Raw genomic sequence first — 19808 nt, forward strand, 5'->3', positions numbered from 1 at the left:
AGCTGAGTATCTGGGGGAGGGGGTTTCTGTCCTTGCTTGCAGTTGTTGCGAGCGGGTTCGAGCGTGCCAAAGGGGACGCGGTGTGCCGGCACGAGCAGCGGTGTGCCGGCACGAGCATCGTTTCCGTAAGAAACTTGTTGTAACACAAGGCTTGTTGTTCTGCCTCCTCCGAGCCTCCCTGCCAAAGTGCTGGGGCTGGAAAGCTTTCCTGGGCAGCCCGCTCCCCCGGGCATCGTGTCTGGTGGGAATTGAGGCCTTGCGATGGTGGGTTTTTTTAGGAGCCAGGGGCTGGTGATGCTGGAGCGGGTGCTCCCAGCCCAGGCAGCTGCCTTTGCCCCATCGCCCCGGGGCTGCTGCGTGGTGACCTTGGCAGGCACCAGTGCAGTAACGTGAGCTCCCAGTGCAAAACCCATCGTGCCCTGGCAGCACTGGAGCCCGGCCAGCCAGCACGGCTGCCCTGGCAGCCTCCCGTGGGAGGAGGGTGGGCGGCTGGTGGGACAACATGCCCTCTCTGGTGAGGTTTGCAGCGCTGCTTCAGTTTCCCCAGGCTCAATTCTGTCCTGCTGGCAGGGCCATGGGGCTGCCATCGCTCAGGGGAAGAGCAGAAATCTGTCCCTGGGTCTCACAGCCCTGTTGTGTCCCCTGTCCCCACGCTGTTGCTTTGGGGACCAGTGGGTGCCAGCTCTGCTCTGGCCTGGCTAGTTGCTTCATCCTTGTGTCTGCCCGGGAAAGAAGAGGTTAAAAGGCTGGGATTTCCTGTCTGTGATGCTGGGGAGGGAAGGTGACCTGCAGAAGTGCTTTGCATCCTCTGGGGCTCCAGTTGGCCTTGCAAAGCTGCTGTGCAGGTGTCTGGGAAGCTGCTGGAGTGAGACCGAACTTGAAACCCAGCTAGAATTTGGGCTTTCTAGCCCAAATTTAAGCCCAGGCTTAAACACCTCCTTTCCCCCGCCCCACCGAGGGCAGCTTGGCTCAGACGCCGCATCGTTCCCCCTCTGGCATCCCGCTATGGGGCCGGCTGCCACCTTTGGGGTGCCACCGTGTGCCAGCCGGTAATGCCGAGCGGCGAGAGGGCAAAGAGCGATGGTTCAAAGGTAGGAGCGCTCCGGTTTCCTGAGCCTTTCCACCAGTTCCTCCTTGGCAGCGCCACGTCTCCGCCGGCTGCTTTGCCCGGCTCGGGGAGGCTTTCCCAGCCCTGGGGCTTGGTGACAACAGCCGGAAAGGGCAAAGCTTTGTCCTTCGTGCTCGGGCTGGCAAGAGAGAGGGTGGCATGGGCTGGTGTTGGGGGGACGGCGCCAGGAGTGGGAGGCAAATGCAAGGAGCGCTGGTCCCCTGGGAGATACCAGGAGCGGGAGGGTTTTGGGGTGCCCAGGGGGGAATGCGCCGCACCCTTCCTCCCGTGGGTTCCCGGGTGTGATGGGGCTGTTCGTACGGTGGTTTGGCTTTTTGTGGTCTCCCCGTGGGTGCTTCCTCTGTGCTAATCTGCCTCTGCCTCGCTGCGGTGGCGGCAGAGGCGGAGGTCGGGGGGGGGGGAAGTTGCCCCACGCCAGTTGCAAAAGCCGGGCTGGCAGGGTGGGTCCAATCCTGCCCCAGAACAGGGTCTTTGCTGTTTTTTGGGACAGCTACGGTTTGTCCCTGCAGCCGGCACCCCCCTCACCGTTCCTCCCCCGGCGACGCCAAGGGTGACGAGGAAGGAAGCGACGTCTTCGCTCCAACACTTGCCCTGCTCTCTGCTGCTGCAGGTACTCGCCATACAGAGGAAGCCGCTCGCTGCCACCACAGCCCTCCCCGTCCCCTCCCCTGACGTCACCGTGCCAGGGTGACACCGTGGCTTGCTGGGTGCAGCACCCAGGGCAGGCTCCGCCAGCCGCTGCCGGAAAGGGCCCCAATTTTAGTAGCACCGTCACCCAGCGACACCCCTGGCTGGGAAACGTCGCGCCGAGACGCCAGGTCCGGTATCAGATGGGTTTGGGGATGGGGGTGCAGGAGGGTCCGTCTCCCCCACACACACACACTTATCTCTGCCGTCCCTCGCCAGGCTGCTGGGTGAAGCGGGATGAGCGTGGCGGCCGACGAGCCGGGCAACCCGGCCCATGCCATGTTCGAGAGGTTCCGGAGTGCCAGGGAGTGCCGGGAGGTGCTGAGCTGCTTCGGGGAGCTGTGCCAGCAGCTGGGGCTGCAGGGCAGCGGGCTGCAGCTCTACCACGGCCTCAAGGCTACCCTCAACTACTGGAGTGCCAAGGTCCTGTGGAACAAGCTGGATAAGAAAGCCGGGCACAAGGACTATGACCAGGGCACAGCCTGTGCCAGCACCAAGGTACCAGGGACACGGGGTGTGGGGTTTGGGTCCCTCCTTGTCCTGCGTCCTTGTCCCCAAGGTGAGAGCATCCCTTGGGGCACGCTGGGCCCCCACCCTGGGAGGGTGCGGGATGTGCCTGGGCAGGTGGGGGGTTGATGGGGTTTAATGGGGCAGGGTGTTAATTAGCACCGCTCCCCTCCCCATGGCATGATGCCACCTCGGTGCCACCCAGCCAGCAGCGTCCAGCCTCCTCCCGGCTGCTCTTGGCTGGGGTCGTCCCATGGAGGGCTGCGAAGGGGCAGAGGGACCTGCCGAGCCCTTTCTGGGGGACAAGAACATGCTGGGGTAGGATTTTCTCCTGGGCCTCAGGGCCTCTATTTCTGTCCCAGAGCTGATGGCTTTTGTCCCCACTGCTGGTGCCTGATTGTCCCCCCCAGCCCTGTGCAGGGGCTGGCAGGAGATCAAACCCGAGTCCTGGTTTTGGGCTGTTTGCCGGTGAAATCTCCCCATTCCCAGGCTGCAGCAGGCAGGAGACGTGCACGCCTTATCTCACCGAGCCCTTTAATTGCTGCCATCGCCCCGTGCGAAGGCAAGGTTCAGGGAGGCGGGGGGCACCCCGCAGGGCCCCCCCACTTTGTAAGGGACAAACCCTTCTTGCAGCCTGGAGGAAAAAGGGAATAGTGCGCAGGGCCAGATCCTGACCTGGGGCAGTGGGGGGAGATGCTGCCTGTGGGGGTGCTGAGCTCCCTGGGGATTTACCCAACCCCCTGCTCCTGGGGTGGGGGGTCGGGGTGAGGGGTAGGGGTGCCCATCCCCTTCACGCCGTCCGTCCCCTTCGCAGTGCCTGGTGGTGGGAGCTGGCCCCTGCGGGCTGCGGGTGGCCATCGAGCTGGCGCTGCTGGGGGCCCGCGTGGTGCTGCTGGAGAAGCGGGACTCCTTCTCCCGCAACAACGTCCTGCACCTCTGGCCCTTCACCATCCACGACCTGCGGGCGCTGGGCGCCAAGAAGTTTCATGGGCGCTTCTGCACCGGCACGCTGGATCACATCAGTGAGTTTTGGGGAGGGCGAAGCTCTGCAACCCCGGGGGGGTGTCCCCCCCACACCAGCGTGGGGAGCCCAGGAATGACGGGGTGCAGCCCTGAGTGCCCTCTCTCCCCATCCAGGTATCCGGCAGCTCCAGCTGATCCTGCTGAAGGTGGCTCTGCTCCTGGGGGTGGAGGTGCACATCAACGTGCTGTTCAAGGGCCTCGTCCCCCCGGCGGGCGAGGCAGGCGGGCAGGGTAAGGTATCGCTGCGGGGCGGGTGGCATCCCTGGGGACAAGGACAGGGCTGCGGGTGGTCACTTTGAGCCCCCCCAGTCCCTCTGCTAGCCCAGGGCATGCCTTGGGGGGGGGGGGGGGTGTGATGAGATGCAACCCTCTCCCCCTGCTGCCCCCAGAGCAAGTCCCAGCTGAGACCCAGCGCGCTCGTGACCGTCCCTCTCCCCGCAGGCGGCTGGCGGGCTGTGCTGCAGCCCAGCTCCTCTCCCCTCAGCCACTACGAGTTCGACGTCCTCATCTCAGCCGGCGGCGGCAAATTTGTCCCTGAAGGTGACAGCAGCGGGTCCCTGCACCCCCAGGACCGGTAGGGGGGGGCTGGGTGGGGGCTCACGCCTCTCCCCTCCCGCAGGGTTCAAGCGGAAGGAGACGCGGGGGAAGCTGGCCATCGGCATTACCACCAACTTCATCAACCACCACAGCCAGGCCGAGGTGGAGGTGGCCGAGATCAGCGGCGTGGCCCGAATCTACAACCAGAAGTTCTTCCAAAACCTCTACAACAAAACGGGTTGGTGGTCCCAGCCCCGGCATGGGGAGTGCTGGGGGGGGTCCCTGTCCCCTCCTGGTGCAATTGGAGGCTGTCCCCTGTGCGATGGGATGCACGTCCCCGCGTGATACCCCATTGCAGGGGACATTTGGTGGCTGAGCCCAGTGCGGGGGCTCCCCGTGGCCCTGGTTTTCCCCATGGCTCAGCTCAGTCCCTTCTCCATCACCAGGCATCGACCTGGAAAACATTGTCTACTACAAGGATGACACTCACTATTTTGTCATGACGGCCAAGAAGCAGAGCCTGCTCAACAAGGGGGTCATCCTCCAGGTGAGGAGGGCAGGATCCGGCTCCGGGATCCCCTAGCGATGGGTGGCTGAAAGCCTGGAGGGTGGGATGCAAATCGTAGGTGCTGGTTTGACCGTGCACCCCTGGGATGCTGGGGCCTTCGGCAGCCGTTGCCTGTGCTGGGGGAAAAATCCTTTTGGGGGGCTCGCAGCCCCGAGCCCAGTTTCACCGCTTCACCCCAAAGCTGGTTGTACCCAATCCCGCCTCCCGCCCAGCTTCACCCCATCCCCGCAGGACAAAGCGGACATTGAGAGCCTCCTGTCCCCGGAGAACGTGAACCGGGATGCCCTCCTTAGCTATGCCAAAGAAGCCGCCAACTTCTCCACCAGTTACCGCCTGCCCAAACTGGAGTTTGCCCTCAACCACCGGCACCTGCCGGACGTCGACATGTTTGACTTCACCTGCATGACGCGCTCGGAGAACGCGGCGCTGGTGCGGGAGCACAACGGGGTCCGTCTGCTCCTCGGGCTGGTGGGCGACTGCTTGGTGGAGGTGAGAGTCCGCCCTTGCAGCACCACTCTGTGCCTCAGTTTCCCCTCTCCCTGCAAGATGCGTGGGTTGCAAGGTGTTTCCCCCTCCCTTGCGTGCTTCTCGCCCCGACTGCCCAGTCCCAGTAGTGAGATGCTTTGGTGGGTTTCCCCCCTTCCCTGGCCACACCAGAGATCTGGAGTGGGTTCAGGGTGGAGGACAGCACAGCTCCTCCCCAGACGCAGCCGTACCGGCCGGGGAGGAGGCGGCTGCTCGTCCTCTCCCCACGCGTCCCGCCGCCGCTCACCGCTTTCATCCCGAGCCAAGCCCGGCAGCTCCCAGCCTCCTCCCAGCTGCCCCGACCGGCTCCAGCTCCATCTCTCTCTCTGCCTTTCCCTTCGCAGCCCTTCTGGCCGCTGGGCACCGGCGTGGCCAGGGGCTTCCTCGCCGCCTTTGACGCGGCGTGGATGGTGAGGAGGTGGGCGGCCGGGACCCCCCCGCTGGAGGTGCTGGCCGAGAGGTGAGAGTCCCCGTCCTGCTGGGCTAGTGCGGGACCGGGCAAGGATGGTGTCACTGAGCCCAGCCCTGTCCCTTGCACCCAGGGAAAGCATCTACCAGCGCCTCTCCCAGACCTCCCCGGACAACACCAACAAGAACATCAGCCGGTACAGCATCGACCCGGCCACGCGCTACCCCAACATCAATCTGCAGGCCATCAAAGCCAGCCAGGTACCCAGCCCAGGTCTTCCCATGGGGCAGCCATCCAGGGTGACACCAGTTTGCATGGTCCCCTGTCCCCGAAGGGCGTGAGGCTGATGCTGTTGGTCCCCAGGGCATTTAATGCATTGCCTGTTGTGGATGCGGGTGGTTCTGGGGAGGTCGGGGGTGGGGTGGGGTGGGTGGTGTCTGGGTGTCCCCCTCGCCAGGGCCAGCTCACTGTGTGGTGCCACTGGCTCGGTGCAGGGGGTGACCTGCCACCGGCATGTCCCCATTGGCAGGTCCGGGACCTCTACCTCGTGGGCATGGTGGAGGTGGACCACAAGAGGAAGAGTGACAACCGGCTCAGCACCGGTAGGAGCAGCTGGTCGTGCTCAGGTCCCCCCACCCAGTGCCAGGACCCCCTCGTTCCTCACGTTATCCCATGCCAGAGTGGCTCCTGCCCTGATTTTCCTCCCCATCCTTCTTTTCCCGAGCCCTGGCCAGTGTCCAGCCATCTGCTGCACTCCTCCCAGCAGCGGCTGCGTTTCCATCCCGGTGGCACCGCTGGTTTCCATTCCCCCTGCCCACAGTCCTGTCAAGGGACGCAGCCCCACAGCTGCCTTCTGGGGGGGAGGCTGCCCCCCCTCTTTCTGGCCCACACTGGTGCTGAGCTGTGAAATATCGACGGTTGCTTTATCAGCCCATTTACTGAGCCTTGGGGGGTGGTTGCGGGGGGGGAGCGTCTTGCAACACTCCCATGGGAGCCCTTCCCCGGTAAATCACTGATGCTGGGGGAGCAGGGGGCGGGTGTCCCCTGCCTCTGTGACGGGGACACGTGTGCTGCCTCTGCAGCGGTCTCCGGAGACGCCTACGAAGAGCTGCTGAACTGGTGCCAGGCCAGCACGGCCGGGTACCGTGGCGTGGCGGTGACCGACTTCACCACCTCCTGGACCAACGGCTTGGCCCTCTGTGCCCTCGTCCACCGCTTCCGCCCCGACCTGGTGTGAGTGCCCGGGACCCCCCCCCCCCCCCCCCCGGGACACCCCACCCTGCGGAGCCCACCCTGACAGCACCCGTGTTGCCCCATAGGGACTTTGACTCCGTGAAGCCCCAGGATCCCATCCAGACCCATCAGATGATGCTGGACATGGCGGAGCAGGAGCTGGGCATCCAGCCTGTCCTCTCCAGCACCGAGATGGCCACCATGGCAGAGCCCGACCGCCTGGGGCTCATCACCTACCTCAGCCAGTTCTATGAAGCGTTCAAGACCTCTCCAGGTGAGAGATTTTAGGGGAGCGGGTTATCCCATCCCAAGTCCCACTGGGGATGGCTGGGTGCCCCCCACTTCGTAGGGTGGGTCCCACCATCATGGCCATGTCCCCCCCTGCGCAGGGGCGGAGGAGGTCAGCAAGAAGCCGCTCTCTCCCCGCGGCACACGAGGGGCCATCCTCTTCCTCAGCAAGCTGCAGAAGAGCCACAACCTGACACACAAGCGTGCCCAGGTGAGAGATCTCCCCCCACCCAGACCCTCGTGACACCCCAAAACCACCCCCCACCCCCACCCCCATCCATTCTAGGCACCCCTTTTGCATTTGCAGGACAGTGCCCAGAAGGATGCCGAGGTCAAGAGGAGCCGCAGGGACGCTGAGGTGGGTCTGCCCCGGGTACCTCGCGGGATGCTCTTTTGGGGTACAGCCGACCCGGGGGGGGAGAGTGGGGGGCTGACCCTCCCCTTGGGTTCCTCGTAGCTGGACACGGGACTGGATGGAACCACTCTGGACGGTGCCCACGAGCTGCCGCAAACCACCACGACGGACCCAGGGCAGGTCAGTCCTTGGGTCCCCCTGGGGTAGGGGCGGGGGGTCCGGCTGTGGGTGGGTGTGTGCTTGGGGGGGGCAGTGACGGCTGGTGGGGCCGAGCCAAGGGCTGGGAGCGGGGCTGCGCAAGCGAACGCCCACGGGCTCCCAGCTCCTCCCAGCCCATTTCCTGACCCAACTGGTTTTCCGGAGCCAAGACTTGCCTCTCCCTCCCTGGTGCCAGCAAACCCGAGCAAACCCAGACCCACCTCTGCAAGAAGGGCAAAGCTCCCCGCTCCTCCCCACTCCCCCAAACCCCCCTGGGCCGCCCACAAAGCCCCAGGGCAGGCTGGGTGCCAGCACCCTGGTGTCACCCCAGCCTGTTCTCTCCCCCCTGGCAGCCACCGGCCCGCGGGGAGAGCAGCGACGCCTGCTACTTCTGCGGCCGCCGCGTCTACATCCTGGAGCGAGCCAGCGCCGAGGGACGCTTCTTCCACCGCGGCTGCTTCCAGTGCCGGCGGTGCGGGGCCACCCTGCGCCTGGGCGACTACGCCTTCGACGAGGAGGACGGTGAGGCGGGTTTTGGGGAGAAGGGGATGCTTGGGGGCAAGGCTTCTCCATCTCGCGGGTTGTCATATGGGTTTGGGCTCCCTTCCAGGGTATTTTTACTGCTCGCTTCACTACCCCAATCCACCCGGCATGGACCTACCCCGGGATGAGTCCCTGACGCTGCCCGATGGGGTAAGTCACTGTAAATCCCCAGAGATGGTGGAGGAAAGGCAGAAGGTGGAGGGGGATGCTCGGGCACGGCTCCGTGCTGCATCACCCCTCCGCCGCTGGCTCTGCCCTAGGATGCCGCTGCCGCCCGCCTGCCCTCAGACACTGGGAGCCCCTGTGTATCCCCCAAGGAGGGGGCACCCAGTCCCCTGCAGCCCCCACCAGCAGCACCAGAGCCAGGGGGAGAGCCTGGGGCAGTGGAGGGTGTTGCAGATGTTGGTGACATGGAGGAGCAGGAGCTGCTGGCACAGCCCGGGGGGGATGCGACGGAGGAGGAGGGTCCTGGAGCAGAGCCCCGAGGGGTGGCAGAGGAGGGTGAGGAGAGCGGGGGCAGGAGGAAGATCGTCCTCACGCCGCTGGAGAAGATCAAGCTGTCCACGCTGAACCTCACCAGTGAAGCGGAGCCGGAGCCGCCGCCGAAGCCGGCTCGTCTGTGGCTCCAAGCGCCACCCGAGGTCCTCCCTGCCCAGTGGCGGGGACAGGGAGCCTGGGAGGAGGAGGAGAAGGAGGAGATGGCTGTGGAGGAAGGTGGGTGGCTACAAGCTGGAGTCCAGCTGAGCAGGGCTCTGGGACCCTCCGGTACCCTGCCATGCCCCAAGTCTTGCTCGTGAGGCACCGGCCTGAAATGGGTCTTTTCTTGGGGCAGCTTTGGAGGAGAGTAGCAGTGAGGAAGAGGAGCAGGAGGAGGAGGAAGACACAGACCTTGGCATCATGGCAGAGTCAGTGAGTGCTTTCCCTGAGCAGCAGCAGCAGCCCCACCAGCCCGGGTGGTGGTTGGGGCTCTTGCCGGCATCTCCTCTCACAGAGGTGTCAGGTCCCGGCTCTGCCACGGCTGCCAGGGCAGGAGGTGCCTGGCACAGGGACTGACCCCCTGCCCACGCCACCGTCCCTTCACAGTTCCTGGACCTGGGGGAAGAGGAGAAATACCCCACCTGGAAGCGCACGCTGACCCGCCGGGCCAGGGAAGCTCAGATGAAGCGGTTCTGCAAAGCCCAGGTAGCCCCACAGGGGACGAGCCGTGTCCCCAGCCCAGTGCCATCCCTTGTCCCCTCCGTCCCGCTGCTGGTGGCCACATGCCAGGAGGTGCCGGCCCATGAGCCAGCACTGCCTTTCCCTCACAGGCCATCCAGAGGCGGCTGGAGGAGATCGAGGTGACATTCCGGGAGCTGGAGCAGCAGGGCATCAAGCTGGAGAAGTTACTCCGGGATGAGGACGGTAAGGCCAGGGTGGACGGGGCACCATGACCTCCAGCAACCAGGGGGTCTGCACCCCACTCACACCACCCCCCCCTGCCCCACAGGTACTGCAGCCGACCAGAAGACGCAGTGGATGAACCAGCTGCTGTACCTGGTCCAGAAGAAGAACAGCCTGATGTCCGAGGAGTCCGACCTCATGATCACGTAAGGTTTTGGGGGGGTGGGGGATGCTCCCTGGTCAGTGCAGGGGCCCAGCTCCCCCCAAGCCCAGCACTCAGCACCCCCCCTTCCCTCCCTGCAGGGTGCAGGAGCTGAAGCTGGAGGAGCAGCAGTGGCGGCTTGACCAGCAGCTCCGGTGCTACATGAACAAGGAGGGTGAGTGCCAGCACATGCTGGGGCGGGGGGGTGTCCCTGCACATGGCGGGGGGGGAGTGGGGCCAGAGCTGTGGCCCACCCAGCCCCACTCCCACATTCTGCTCCCACAGAATCCCTGAAGACGCCCGAGGAGCGCGTGACCGAGCAGGAGATCCTGGTGCAGCTGCTGGAGGTGGTGAACAAGCGCAACGTCCTCATCCACATCCAGGAGGAGAAGCGGCTCAGCGAGCTGCGGGCCTGATCCACGCAGCCTCAGGACCCACCGGTTCCTCCCGGGGAGGGGGACAAGCGGTCCCCCCCACCCCGGCCAAGCATCACCCTGAGCTGCCTCTGAAGATGGTGATGCCTAAGCTGCCCCGCAGGCAGCTGCCGTGGCAACTCCAGCTCCCTGCTTGCCAAAGCCTGCTGTGGAGGGGCCGGACCCGCTGGTGGATGCCCACATGGGGAGACACTGAGGAGCACCCCAGCTTTGGGGTGCAGAGAGGGCATCCCCGCGCTTGGCTGGATTGCCTTCGCCTTGTGCTTGCTTGAAAAAACGAGATTTGCAGGGGGCTACGAAACACGGGGGCTGCGGCGGCTCTGCCCAGGGTTTGCAACAGGAGGAAGGAGCCCCACGGGGAAGCGGGGGTCTCGCTCGGCGCAGGAGGTCCCACAGCCATCACCCCTTCGAGGCGACGCTGCCCTGAGGCTTGGCTGGGGCATCAAAAGCGTTTCGCTGGCTGCTTCAGGACAGCGGGAGAGGTGGCTCCATCACTACCTGTGCCCCAAAGGGCTTTGCTCCCGGTAGCGAGGATGTGACCATGGCCACCACAGGCAGGTCACAGTGAAGATGCCAAATGTGGAGGGGCAGTGTTGGGAGTAGCCCCTGGAAGCCATCCTGGGACATCCATCCCAGCCTGGGACATCCATCCCAGCCCGGGATGTCCATCCCAGCTGAGGACACCCATTCTAGCCTGGCACATCCAGCCCAGCTGGGGACATCCAGCCCAACCCAGGACATCCATCCCAACCAGGGACATCCATCCCAACCAGGGACATCCATCCCAACCAGGGACATCTGGCTCTGCAAGTGGGGCCAGCGAGAGACGGACAGGGCTGGTCGCACCACTCGGCATCGCTGCTTTTGGGTGCCACATCCACGCTGTCCCCAGCCGCTGCAGGAAACCAGGGTCAGAAACCCCCCTGCGAGGCCCCAGGCCCAGGGAAGGGGCTTTTTGTCCAGCAGCTCCCCAAGGGGATTGTGCCCAAGGCTGGCACCATGTGACACTGAGGACAAGGGACGCCGGTGGCTGCATCCTCCTTGCCCCTTTGGAGTTTCTCCTACTTGGCAATGCCACGCTGGCCTTTGCACAGACCTCTCCAACCTTTCTGGGGTCCCCAGTTGTTGCAGGGTGGCCTCCATGGCCAAATGGTGCTTATGGCAGCCCCAGCCGTGTTGGGCACAGGGGGTCCTGGGTGCAGGCCCCTCCGTTAGCCATACCCTCCCCATATTCAGCCCTGGTCCCGCCGCTCCCTTCAGCGCCTCCCCAAACCCTCCCATCCAACTTTGTTTGTACCAGCCCTACTATCCTGCTGCAACCCCCTCTCCCTTCAAATAAAAACTCCCCGACCTGGTACCAAGGTCTAAAATACCGCCTTTATTTTCTATCCGAGTCAAATCTCGTTGCTGGAGCAGTCGCCAGCTTTCACCAGGAGCCCCCAAGGCCACCCCAAGCAAGGGGAGGCTGAGCCTCTTGAGTCTCCTGGCCGTGCCAGTGGGTCCCTCCAGGTAGAAAGGGCATATTTAAAAAAAATGGCGATTAAAACCCGCCTCCGTCGTGGTTCCCATGGGGGCCAACGTGATGAATCTGCCCCAAAAATCTTAATTTCACCCAGAGAGGCGGCTGTCGAACCTGCGCTACCGAACCGGCCGCAGCACTGCTCGCCTAAAACCAGGAGTCAACTAGAAAAAAGGGACCAAAAGGGCCAGGATGGGACTGGGGGGACATCATGGGACACCCACGTCCCCAGCTCAGCCGTCGCTGGGACGCTCCTGCAGCGCCCTCAGCACCATCCGCATCTGCTCCTCGGTGCCCTGCAGCATCTTCACCTCGATGGTGTGGAAGAGGTGGAGGCCGGTGGCGAGGAGGAGGACGCCGACGGCGAGGAAGGCCAGCAGGGAGAAGGAGAGCTTGGGGAAGGGCTGCTCGGCGGCCAGCCCGGCCAGTGCACCCAGTGCGGCCACCGCCTGCAGCAGCAGCAGCAGCAGGGCCAGCACGGCCATCCTGCCCGTGGAGTAGCGCTGCCGCTGCGCCGCCCGCAGCCCCACGCCCACCTCCAGCCGCGCCTCCGTCACCACGTCTACCAACGTCAGCTCTGCAGGGGACAGGGGCGGCTCAGCGGGGTGGCACATCCCCCCCACACCCCTTTTTCTCCTCAGCCCCACCGCTCTGCCCTGTCCAGGCACCCCTCCATAAGCAGCATCCCAAGGGATGCCCCTATGGAAGGGGAAACATCCCCCAAAACTCCCATCCAACTCCATCACTCCCCCCACCAGCCCCTCCCCAGCACATGGGGGACCCTGGTAGCACCCCCGCATCTTACCAGCTGTGCTGAGGGTGGCACCCGCAGCCTGTCCCTGCCTCTGGATGTGCAGCGTTGCCATCACGGCTTCGTGGTCCGAGAAGGGGATGTCCATGCCCGGGGCTGTCCCCGTGGTGGTCTTCAGCTCTTCACACTTTACCGTGAAGCTGGAGATGGCCTGGGCGAGGATGGAGGGGGGGTCACACCGGTGTCTCACCCCCCCTACCACCCATAGCTGGTGGCTGAGGGCCCCCCAGTACCTTGTAGAGGATGTAGTCGATGCGGATGCCCAGCGGGAAGGGCAGCAGCTCCGCCTTGACGGTGAAGCAGTTGTTGGGGATGAGGGTGCAGCCGTCCTCGCAGCCCTGAGACCAAGCGCCTGGGTGGGTGGGGGGCTCTCGGTGTGCCCCGGGACCCCGCTCACCCCCTGCTACTCACCTCGAAGCGCGTGGCCTCGGTGAAGGAGTCCCGCAGCCCCGTCCAGCCGCGCAGCAGCCGGATGCCCACGTCTTCGGGGTGCATGTTCAGGTCCCCTCCCAGCAGCACCACGTCAGCCGCCTTCGAGGTGTGTCTGCAGGGACAGGGACAGTTAATCCCCTTCCCCACCTTCCCGCACACCAGACTGGGGTGACTGGGACACCTCCGCTCCTCCCCCTCCCAGTGCTCCCCAGCCTTACTCCTGACTGGGACTGGTGCAACCGGGAGCTCCCTGCAGTGCAAGCCCCAGGGGCAGGGGTGACCGCGCGCATCCCAAGGACCTGCAGCGGGGGCGGGGGGGACACCCCGTGGGACACCCCGTGGGTGCTCACCGGATGAACTGTGCCAGCTCCCAGGCCTGCACCAGGCGATGGGGCAGGTAGGCGTCCTTCTCCCGGCAGTACTCGGCGTGCAGCTGGTGAGAACGGGGGGAACAAAACCACCGTGACCTCCACTGCCAGCACCTGCCCCAGTTCAGGGCTCCCTGCAAACCCACCCAGCCCCTCTAGATGGTCCCTCTGGGGTCTGGCCAACCCCTCTGTCTGTATCTCACGCTCCCTGGGGACGGCGTGGGATGCTCACCCCACTGCAGGGCCAGGTTGTGGGTCACTGTCCCCCCTGCCCACAGCAGTATTTCATTAAATCGGTGTACGGTCCCGGGAAAGTCTGTGCAGAGCAGTGGTTAAAGCAAGGGGACAGCGAAGGAGGGGTACAGCCACTTGTCCCCCTCCTCCCCATCGTCCCCCCACCACGCTGGGTCCTTCCCTGAGGTGCTCACGTGGGTGACGTAGACGTTGAAGACAATCCCGGAGATCTTGATGACGACGAGGCCGACGGACTTGCCGCAGAACCAGTCCCCATGCTGGAGCTGCCAGAGGGGAAAGGGAGCAGGCCGGTGCTGGTGAGGCTCCGTGGGGCCGGGCACGGCAGTGCCACGTGCCCCCCACTCTGCTCACCATGTAGGGGTACCCGTTCAGCGAGTACTGGTAGAGGAGGGTGTCCAGGATGGGGAACTGGGAGAAGACGCAGAGGCCGCTGCCGATCACTCCGCTGCAGGAGGGGAAAAGCACAGTGAGCAACCACGGTTCCCCCCCACCTCTGCCTCCCCCCAGCCCCGAGCCAAGGGGGCTCCCCAGGCGCCTGGGTCCCCGTATGCTCCCATGAGCATCCCAGTCTCCAGGCATGGGGTCTCCCACGGTGACAGAGGTGACCCACAGCACCCGCACGGGTCTCTCCATGGGGCAAACACCGAGGACGAGGCACAGCCGGGCCCCGCTCACCTGCGGAAGTAATGGGCGAAGGGGTAGCAGCCTCCCAGCTTCGCCTTCAGGTCACTGTAGTCCTGCTCGCTCCACACCTAGGGGACAGCAGGGCGGGCTGAGCACGGGCACGCTCATCTCACAGGCTGAGAACGGGCGCACTCGTCTCACGGCTCACAAGCTGAGAACGGGCACATTCGGCTCACGGGCTGCCCTCACCTCCTGGAGAAGCACCAGGTCGAAGCCCTCCCGGCGCAGCATGTCCCCGATGAGCCGGACACGCTCCTGTCGCCGCTTGCTCAGGTAGCGGATGGCCCTGCCGTGAAGGGGTGGTGGTTACAGCTTTGGGGGGGGCAGGGTGATGGGGGCTGTTCGGGCATACTGGGATGTGAAATAGGGGAGACAGAGCTGCAGTACTGGTAAGGGCAGGATGCAGACTGAGGGAGATGGGACAGGAGGGGGAAAGGGCCATGTGGGGACATGGGGACAAGCGGGATGTGCAGGGAGGCAGTTTGGGGACAGCCTGCAGAATCCAGGCAGCTCATCCCTGGTTGGGGTGCAAATGGGGGGAGCCCTTTTCTGGGGGGAGCACGCACAGAGGGGATCAGGGGGGGCACTGCTCAGCCGAGTGCCTTCTGACCGACCCTTTGGGGCTGGGAGAGCGGTGTGACCCCAAACATGAAGGGGACCCCACCCGTGCAGCCCAGTGTGGCTCCGGAGAACTCTGCGCTCACCAGCAGTTGAGGTCGAAGATGCGGAGCCGCAGGGGGGGATCTCCCTCCATCGCTCACCGGGGCTTTGCGGGGGCTGGAGGGCAATGCCGGGCAGAGGGGGGTCCTGCGGGGAGTGGGTGGGGGTGACAGCCCCTGGGGACCCAGGCTGCCACCGCAGAGGGGCCAAGCCGAGGCAAAAGCTGGGAGGGAAGGAGCACTTGGGGTGCTCCAGCATGGCTGGAGGGGAGCTGGGGGGTCCTCCTCTCCCACCTGCAAGGCCCATCCTAAACCCCAGCTTGCCCCCAAAGAGGGACCCCTGTACCCCAACCACCCGGGTGACCCCTCCACCCCACGGATGGGGACATTGGCGGGCCAGGGATGGGGTACAGGGCTCAAACCCTTCGTCTGCCAGCGAGTCGTGTTCCTGGACGGACTTTAAACCCCGGGTTCAACGCGGCGCTGCGAGGCTCGGGCATGGGCCAGGCACCCCATCACCCACCTCCCCACCACCCACCTCCCCACCACCCACCTCCCCATCCCTTTTGAAGACCCCCCCACCCCGGCAGGACCCAGTAGCTCCCGGACAAGCCCCAGCAGTGTTTGAGGGGCGGCTCTACCAGCCCCCCCCCGCCCCCCGGGGAAATTTGTCCATTTTAAAAACCGCAAAATGAGCAAACCCGGGGCTCCAGGTGCGGGCAGGGGGGTGCGGGCAGCGGGGTTCGGCGGGGTTCCGAGCAGCTCACCCCGTCCCTGCCCCCTGCTGATACCGGGGGCTCCCACCGGGGCTGAGCCCCTCCCGGGTCGCTTCCCGCCCCCCCCCCCCCTCCCCCCGCGCAAACCGGAGCCGGGACGGGAGCGCGGAGCAACAGGCAGAGCCGGGAGCGCGCAGCGGAGCAACAAGCGGAGCCGGGAGCGCGCAGCGGAGCAACAGGCAGAGCCGGGAGCGCGCAGCGGGGCGCGGAGCAGAGGGCGGAGCGGGACCGGGGCGCGGAGCGGGACCGGGGCGCGGAGCCGGGCCGGGGCGCGGAGCCGAACGCGGAGCGGACCTGGGACGGGCCGGGAACGGCGCGGAGCGGCGGGACTACGCGTCCCGACAGGCAGCGCTGCGGCGCGGAAGGGGAAGGGGAGGGGGAAGGGGCCGGCCCCGGGAGGGGGAGGTGATGCGCGGAGGGGTGGGGGGTGCTGAATGGGGAGGGGGAGGGGCGTGGGCAGGCGGGGTGGGGGGCAACAGACCCCCTACAGCCCCCCCCGCCTCCCCGGGCCATCCTCTGCCATTAGCTGCCGAGTCACCTCAGGAGCATCCCGCAGCCCCCCCCCCCCGGCATTGCCCCGGCTCCGCTCCTGTTGCTCCCCCGGAGGGAGCAGGTCCTGTCCGGGGACCCGGGGTGGGAAAGGCGGCAGCTGCTCAATATCGGGGCCAGCTCTCCCCCGCCAAGGCGTCCTTCTTCACAGCCCGGCATCGCGCCGCCTCTTCCCGGGCCAGCGGTGCCCTCAGCAGGGGCTGGTACCCACGGGCGCCGCAAGGGGACTGGCCGCGCAGTCGGGGACTCTTTTTGGATCCTCCATATGTGTCCTGTTGTTTTTCCCAGCCTGTGGCCCCGGCTGGATTAGCTCCATAGGGAGCCTGGCTAGAAAAAAGTCTCTGGGATGGCTTAATGCCATGCAGGACACACACCCCCCCCCCCCCCCCCCGTGGCGCAGAGCAGGGGAGGGGGAGACAGCGGGAGGAGCGGGGATGCGGTGTCCCCCCCATCTCCTTTGGGGACATCATCCCGAGTCCGGAGGGACAGCAGCAGGACAGTGGTTTGCAGGGCTGGAGCGGCTTTAGCAGTGTCAGGAGGATTTGTGTGTCCGCGATCAAGCGACTGAGTCTGGAGGTGTTTGGGATGTGCAAAGCCGTCGGCTCTGATGGCATCGGGGTTTGGCCAGGGTGCCATGCTGTGCCCTGGGGCCGTGGGAATGGGCACCTAAATACCACAGTTTGGCTTGCAGAAAGGGGAAAAACAGTTGGTGTTAAAACATGTCATCTGGGTCCCCTGGTTCTGGGACAGGGCGGGGTGTATTGAATAGTCGAGGCACTGCGAGCAAGGCTCTGATGAGTATTTCTTACTGGTAGGACAGACTCAGCCCTCCTTGGTGTGGGCAAGGATGTGACACCCCCCCCAAATATGTGTCCCTGAACCCAGCGATGCTGCAGGAAAGCATTTGCCATGGGGAGAGCCAACCCAGCGGTCACCTTTCTCAAGCAAACCCATCACTGGTGATGCAAACCACAGCAAAATTCTGCTGGATGTGGCATCCGAACGCCCAAAGCTGGGGTCCTGAGAGAAGCATTACGCAGCTGAGGGGTTTCATGGGCTGTAGTAGCCCTCGTAGTCCTGGCTGTCGAAGAAATAATAAAATACGGACTTCAGAACCACTTGAGCCAACCCATGAACAAATAATTTTAATGTTTTTTTTTTTTCAGCAGACTGAAGTTTTCTTGGAGCTCCCTAGTCTCCTCTCTTTGAAGTTGGACAGATACAGTAAACACAACAAATATATGATACAACCCATCACAGCTGGATTAAAAAAAAAAATACACAAAAAATATAATACATAAAAAAATGGATTTTTAACATTGTGGACTGACACAGCTCTAAAAATGGTGATTGTAACCCTGGTAAGCTTTACAAAGTCTTTAAAAAAATAAAACAGTACTTCATGTGAAATTCATAAATACACTGGAGGAGAATGGAGGGGCTGGGGGGGGGGTTGAAAAAGTGTCTCTGGGATCGTGGCTAAACCCTGTCCGGGGCCGTTGGGGGCACCAGGCAGCGTGTGCGTGGGGTGCGAGTGGGCGCCCCAGGGCTCGGTGCAGGTGGGATGGAGGGATGGAGGGAGGGATGGAGGCACAAAGCGGTCCAGTTAACGAAGAGCTTCGTCCCCCGGCGGGGCCGGGAGCAGGGCACGCCTGTGTTCTGTGGCGGGGAAGTTTTGAGTTTTCATTCCCAGAGTTTTAGATCAGTGAGTGAAACGGAAGAAAGAAAAAGAACCACGAAACAACAAAACAAACATGCTACATATGAGAACTCGGCTGGGCAGTCCCGGCACAGCCCAGCGATGGGATGCCGGTGCCTTTCCCTGGGTTTTTCCCTCTCTCTTTCCCCCCCTACCTGCTCTGGCTGCCCCCACTCGCCGTGGCTGCCTCTGTCCAGCCCCACCACCGAGTCCTCGCCCGGGTGCGGAGCGAGGGTGGCTCTGCCAACGGCTTCTCCCAGCAGCGAGAAGTCGAAGTCCCTGTGGGACATGTGGCATCACGATGGCAGCCAAGGCCCTTTCCTGAGCTCTGGGGCTGCCCCTGATCCTCTGCACCCAGCAGCATCGAGCCTAAACCCCCCCCCGTCACCCCTCGTCCCGGTCTCCAGCACCCCTCAAACCGCTCCTGCAGCACCTGGCTCTGCACCTCCCGCTGCCCTCGCTCCCCTGCCAGCACCAGGAACCCAGCCAGCCCTGTCCACCTCAGGCTCCCCGTCCCCCCCACCAGCCTCCTGCCACCCTGCTCTGTGCCACAGCCGCAAAACCCAACCTCTATCCCTCTGCGTCCCTCCTGCTCCCTGGGGATGCTCTCCCCGGGGTCCGCCCTTGCAGCTGCCACCTCAGGACCAGGCACGCTGCCTTGGCCTATTTTGGGCTGCAGCCACAAAAATACCCCCCAAGCAGACCCAGTCCCCTGTCCTGGCACCCCTCCTGTCCTCTCTCTGTCCTCTCTGTCCCAAACTCCGCTCACTCACAGCCTGGCCCCGCATTGCACAACGTGCTTCTCCCTGCACGAGCCGCTTCCCACGGGATGCAGGCGAGCTGGCCAGAGCGGCTGTGGGGAGCAGCTGAAACCAGAATGGTCAATACAGAAAAAAAGGCAAAAAAGGTGAAGGAAAAAAAAAAAAAAAAAAGATGGAAAATGTACGTATGCAAAGTAAATCAGGCAAATCCACCCTCCCTGCTCTCTCCTCATTACTCCTCAACCAAGGGGGGTTTAGCCAGGGCCACCCCCCGCATCCCCGAAGCACATGTGGAGCTCAGGGGATCCCGCTGCCACGTAGAAACCAGCCTGTGGTCTTCAGCGACCCAAGAGAGATGGAGACACCCCCCAAGCCTTCCCTACACAAGCCAGCCCCCCATGCCTGATAGTTTTGCTGCACGGCTCCGACCCAGCCAGCTCAGCTGCATCACCTCCTCCGGTCACCAGCACAGGGGTGGGTGGCAGGGGAGCGGGTCCTGGCCACCGCAGAGGGGCATAATCCTGATTACAAGCACGGTGTCTTTTTAAAAAGTATTAAAAAGCACTTTAATTTAAAAAAAAAAAAGAAAAAATGAGCCATAAAAAAAAAAAATGGTTGGCACCGTCGATGCCCTCCTGCCTTCAGCGCCGACGGCTCCCGGTGCCCCGGCCGGGCGCGGAGAAGGAGCATCCTGGGTGCCGGTCCCTGGGGAGGCAGCAGCATCCCACTCCACCACCCTGCTCCTACCTGCTCCCGCCTTGGCACGTCCGTCCCCACGTCCCCACTGCCACCCGCCGCGCCGGGCTCCACCGGGGCAGGACCGGCGCCACGGCCGCTGCCGTGCCAATTGGTTTCGGACCAGACCTGGCACAGCGCCGCGTCCTCCAGCCCGTCCGTGCTCACGCCTCTCTGCTCAGGACCGGGACCGCATCCGAGCGAGGAGCGGGGTGGGGGTGAAAGGAGGGGTCGTCCTCCGCTCCAACATCCCACTGCTGGTGGCGGCACGGCGGGCTCCCGGCCTCCATCGGCGACACCGAGGGCCAGTCTCTCCCCATCCAGCGCCGGATGCGGGTTTCCTTTCTCTTTACGCTTCTTTTCCCATTCTTCTTTTTTTTTTTTTTATTTATTTAAAAAAAAAAAAAGAAACTGTTCCTAAGTAGAAAACATCTGCGATCGCAAGTCAGTCTTTTTTTGGCTATTGTTTTTCTTCCTCCTCCTCCTCCTCCTCTCTTCAAATGACTTCTCAGGAGGCAATGGGCACGGGCGGCTTCTCTGCA

General features: G+C 64.1%; 2 protein-coding genes across 3 annotated transcripts; one reads left to right on the forward strand and one right to left on the reverse strand.

The window, feature by feature from the left end:
• Positions 1–2053: 2053 nt before the first annotated feature.
• MICAL1 (microtubule associated monooxygenase, calponin and LIM domain containing 1) lies at positions 2054–10000 on the forward strand. 2 transcript variants are annotated; one of them, XM_086476408.1, is made up of 24 exons: positions 2054–2314; positions 3138–3345; positions 3461–3595; positions 3788–3886; positions 3966–4121; positions 4330–4430; positions 4683–4940; positions 5321–5436; positions 5519–5645; positions 5915–5987; positions 6468–6618; positions 6705–6892; positions 7008–7117; positions 7214–7264; positions 7364–7441; positions 7813–7981; positions 8070–8152; positions 8263–8716; positions 8835–8911; positions 9086–9184; positions 9310–9403; positions 9489–9588; positions 9686–9759; positions 9870–10000. In XM_086476408.1, the coding sequence occupies exons 1-24, from the start codon at positions 2054–2056 to the stop codon at positions 9998–10000; spliced, it is 3393 nt and encodes a 1130-aa protein (XP_086332534.1). The 2 variants fall into 2 exon arrangements, with proteins under 2 accessions (XP_086332534.1, XP_086332535.1); XM_086476409.1 differs by lacking the exon at positions 7364–7441 and having other exon boundaries at positions 3461–3568.
• Positions 10001–11770: 1770 nt separating this feature from the next.
• Positions 11771–14856, reverse strand: SMPD2 (sphingomyelin phosphodiesterase 2). Its single transcript, XM_086476611.1, has 10 exons — positions 14792–14856; positions 14277–14373; positions 14079–14155; positions 13755–13848; positions 13577–13666; positions 13131–13213; positions 12760–12892; positions 12582–12686; positions 12343–12499; positions 11771–12114 (listed from the first exon to the last, which is right to left on the reverse strand). Exons 1-10 carry the CDS (start codon positions 14839–14841, stop codon positions 11771–11773), a joined length of 1230 nt encoding a protein of 409 aa, XP_086332737.1. The 5' UTR covers positions 14842–14856.
• Positions 14857–19808: the final 4952 nt, after the last annotated feature.

The sequence above is a fragment of the Leptosomus discolor genome, chromosome 21, assembly GCF_034619465.1.
Source record: "Leptosomus discolor isolate bLepDis1 chromosome 21, bLepDis1.hap2, whole genome shotgun sequence".
Taxonomy (NCBI): Eukaryota; Metazoa; Chordata; class Aves; order Leptosomiformes; family Leptosomidae; genus Leptosomus; species Leptosomus discolor.

What these genes read in the sequence shown, in the direction of transcription:
- MICAL1 (XM_086476408.1), top strand. Translation starts at nt 2,054, where the DNA reads ATGAGCGTGGCGGCCGACGAGCCGGGCAACCCGGCCCATGCCATGTTC. An exon ending in ACAAGGGGGTCATCCTCCAG is followed by an intron (nt 4,431 to 4,682) that starts GTGAGGAGGGCA and finishes CCATCCCCGCAG; the next exon opens with GACAAAGCGGACATTGAGAG. An exon ending in AGCGGTTCTGCAAAGCCCAG is followed by an intron (nt 9,185 to 9,309) that starts GTAGCCCCACAG and finishes TTTCCCTCACAG; the next exon opens with GCCATCCAGAGGCGGCTGGA.
- SMPD2 (XM_086476611.1), bottom strand. Translation starts at nt 14,841, where the DNA reads ATGGAGGGAGATCCCCCCCTGCGGCTCCGCATCTTCGACCTCAACTGC. An exon ending in ACCTGGTGCTTCTCCAGGAG is followed by an intron (nt 14,156 to 14,276) that starts GTGAGGGCAGCC and finishes GCTGTCCCCTAG; the next exon opens with GTGTGGAGCGAGCAGGACTA. An exon ending in TTCGCCCATTACTTCCGCAG is followed by an intron (nt 13,849 to 14,078) that starts GTGAGCGGGGCC and finishes CCCCTCCTGCAG; the next exon opens with CGGAGTGATCGGCAGCGGCC.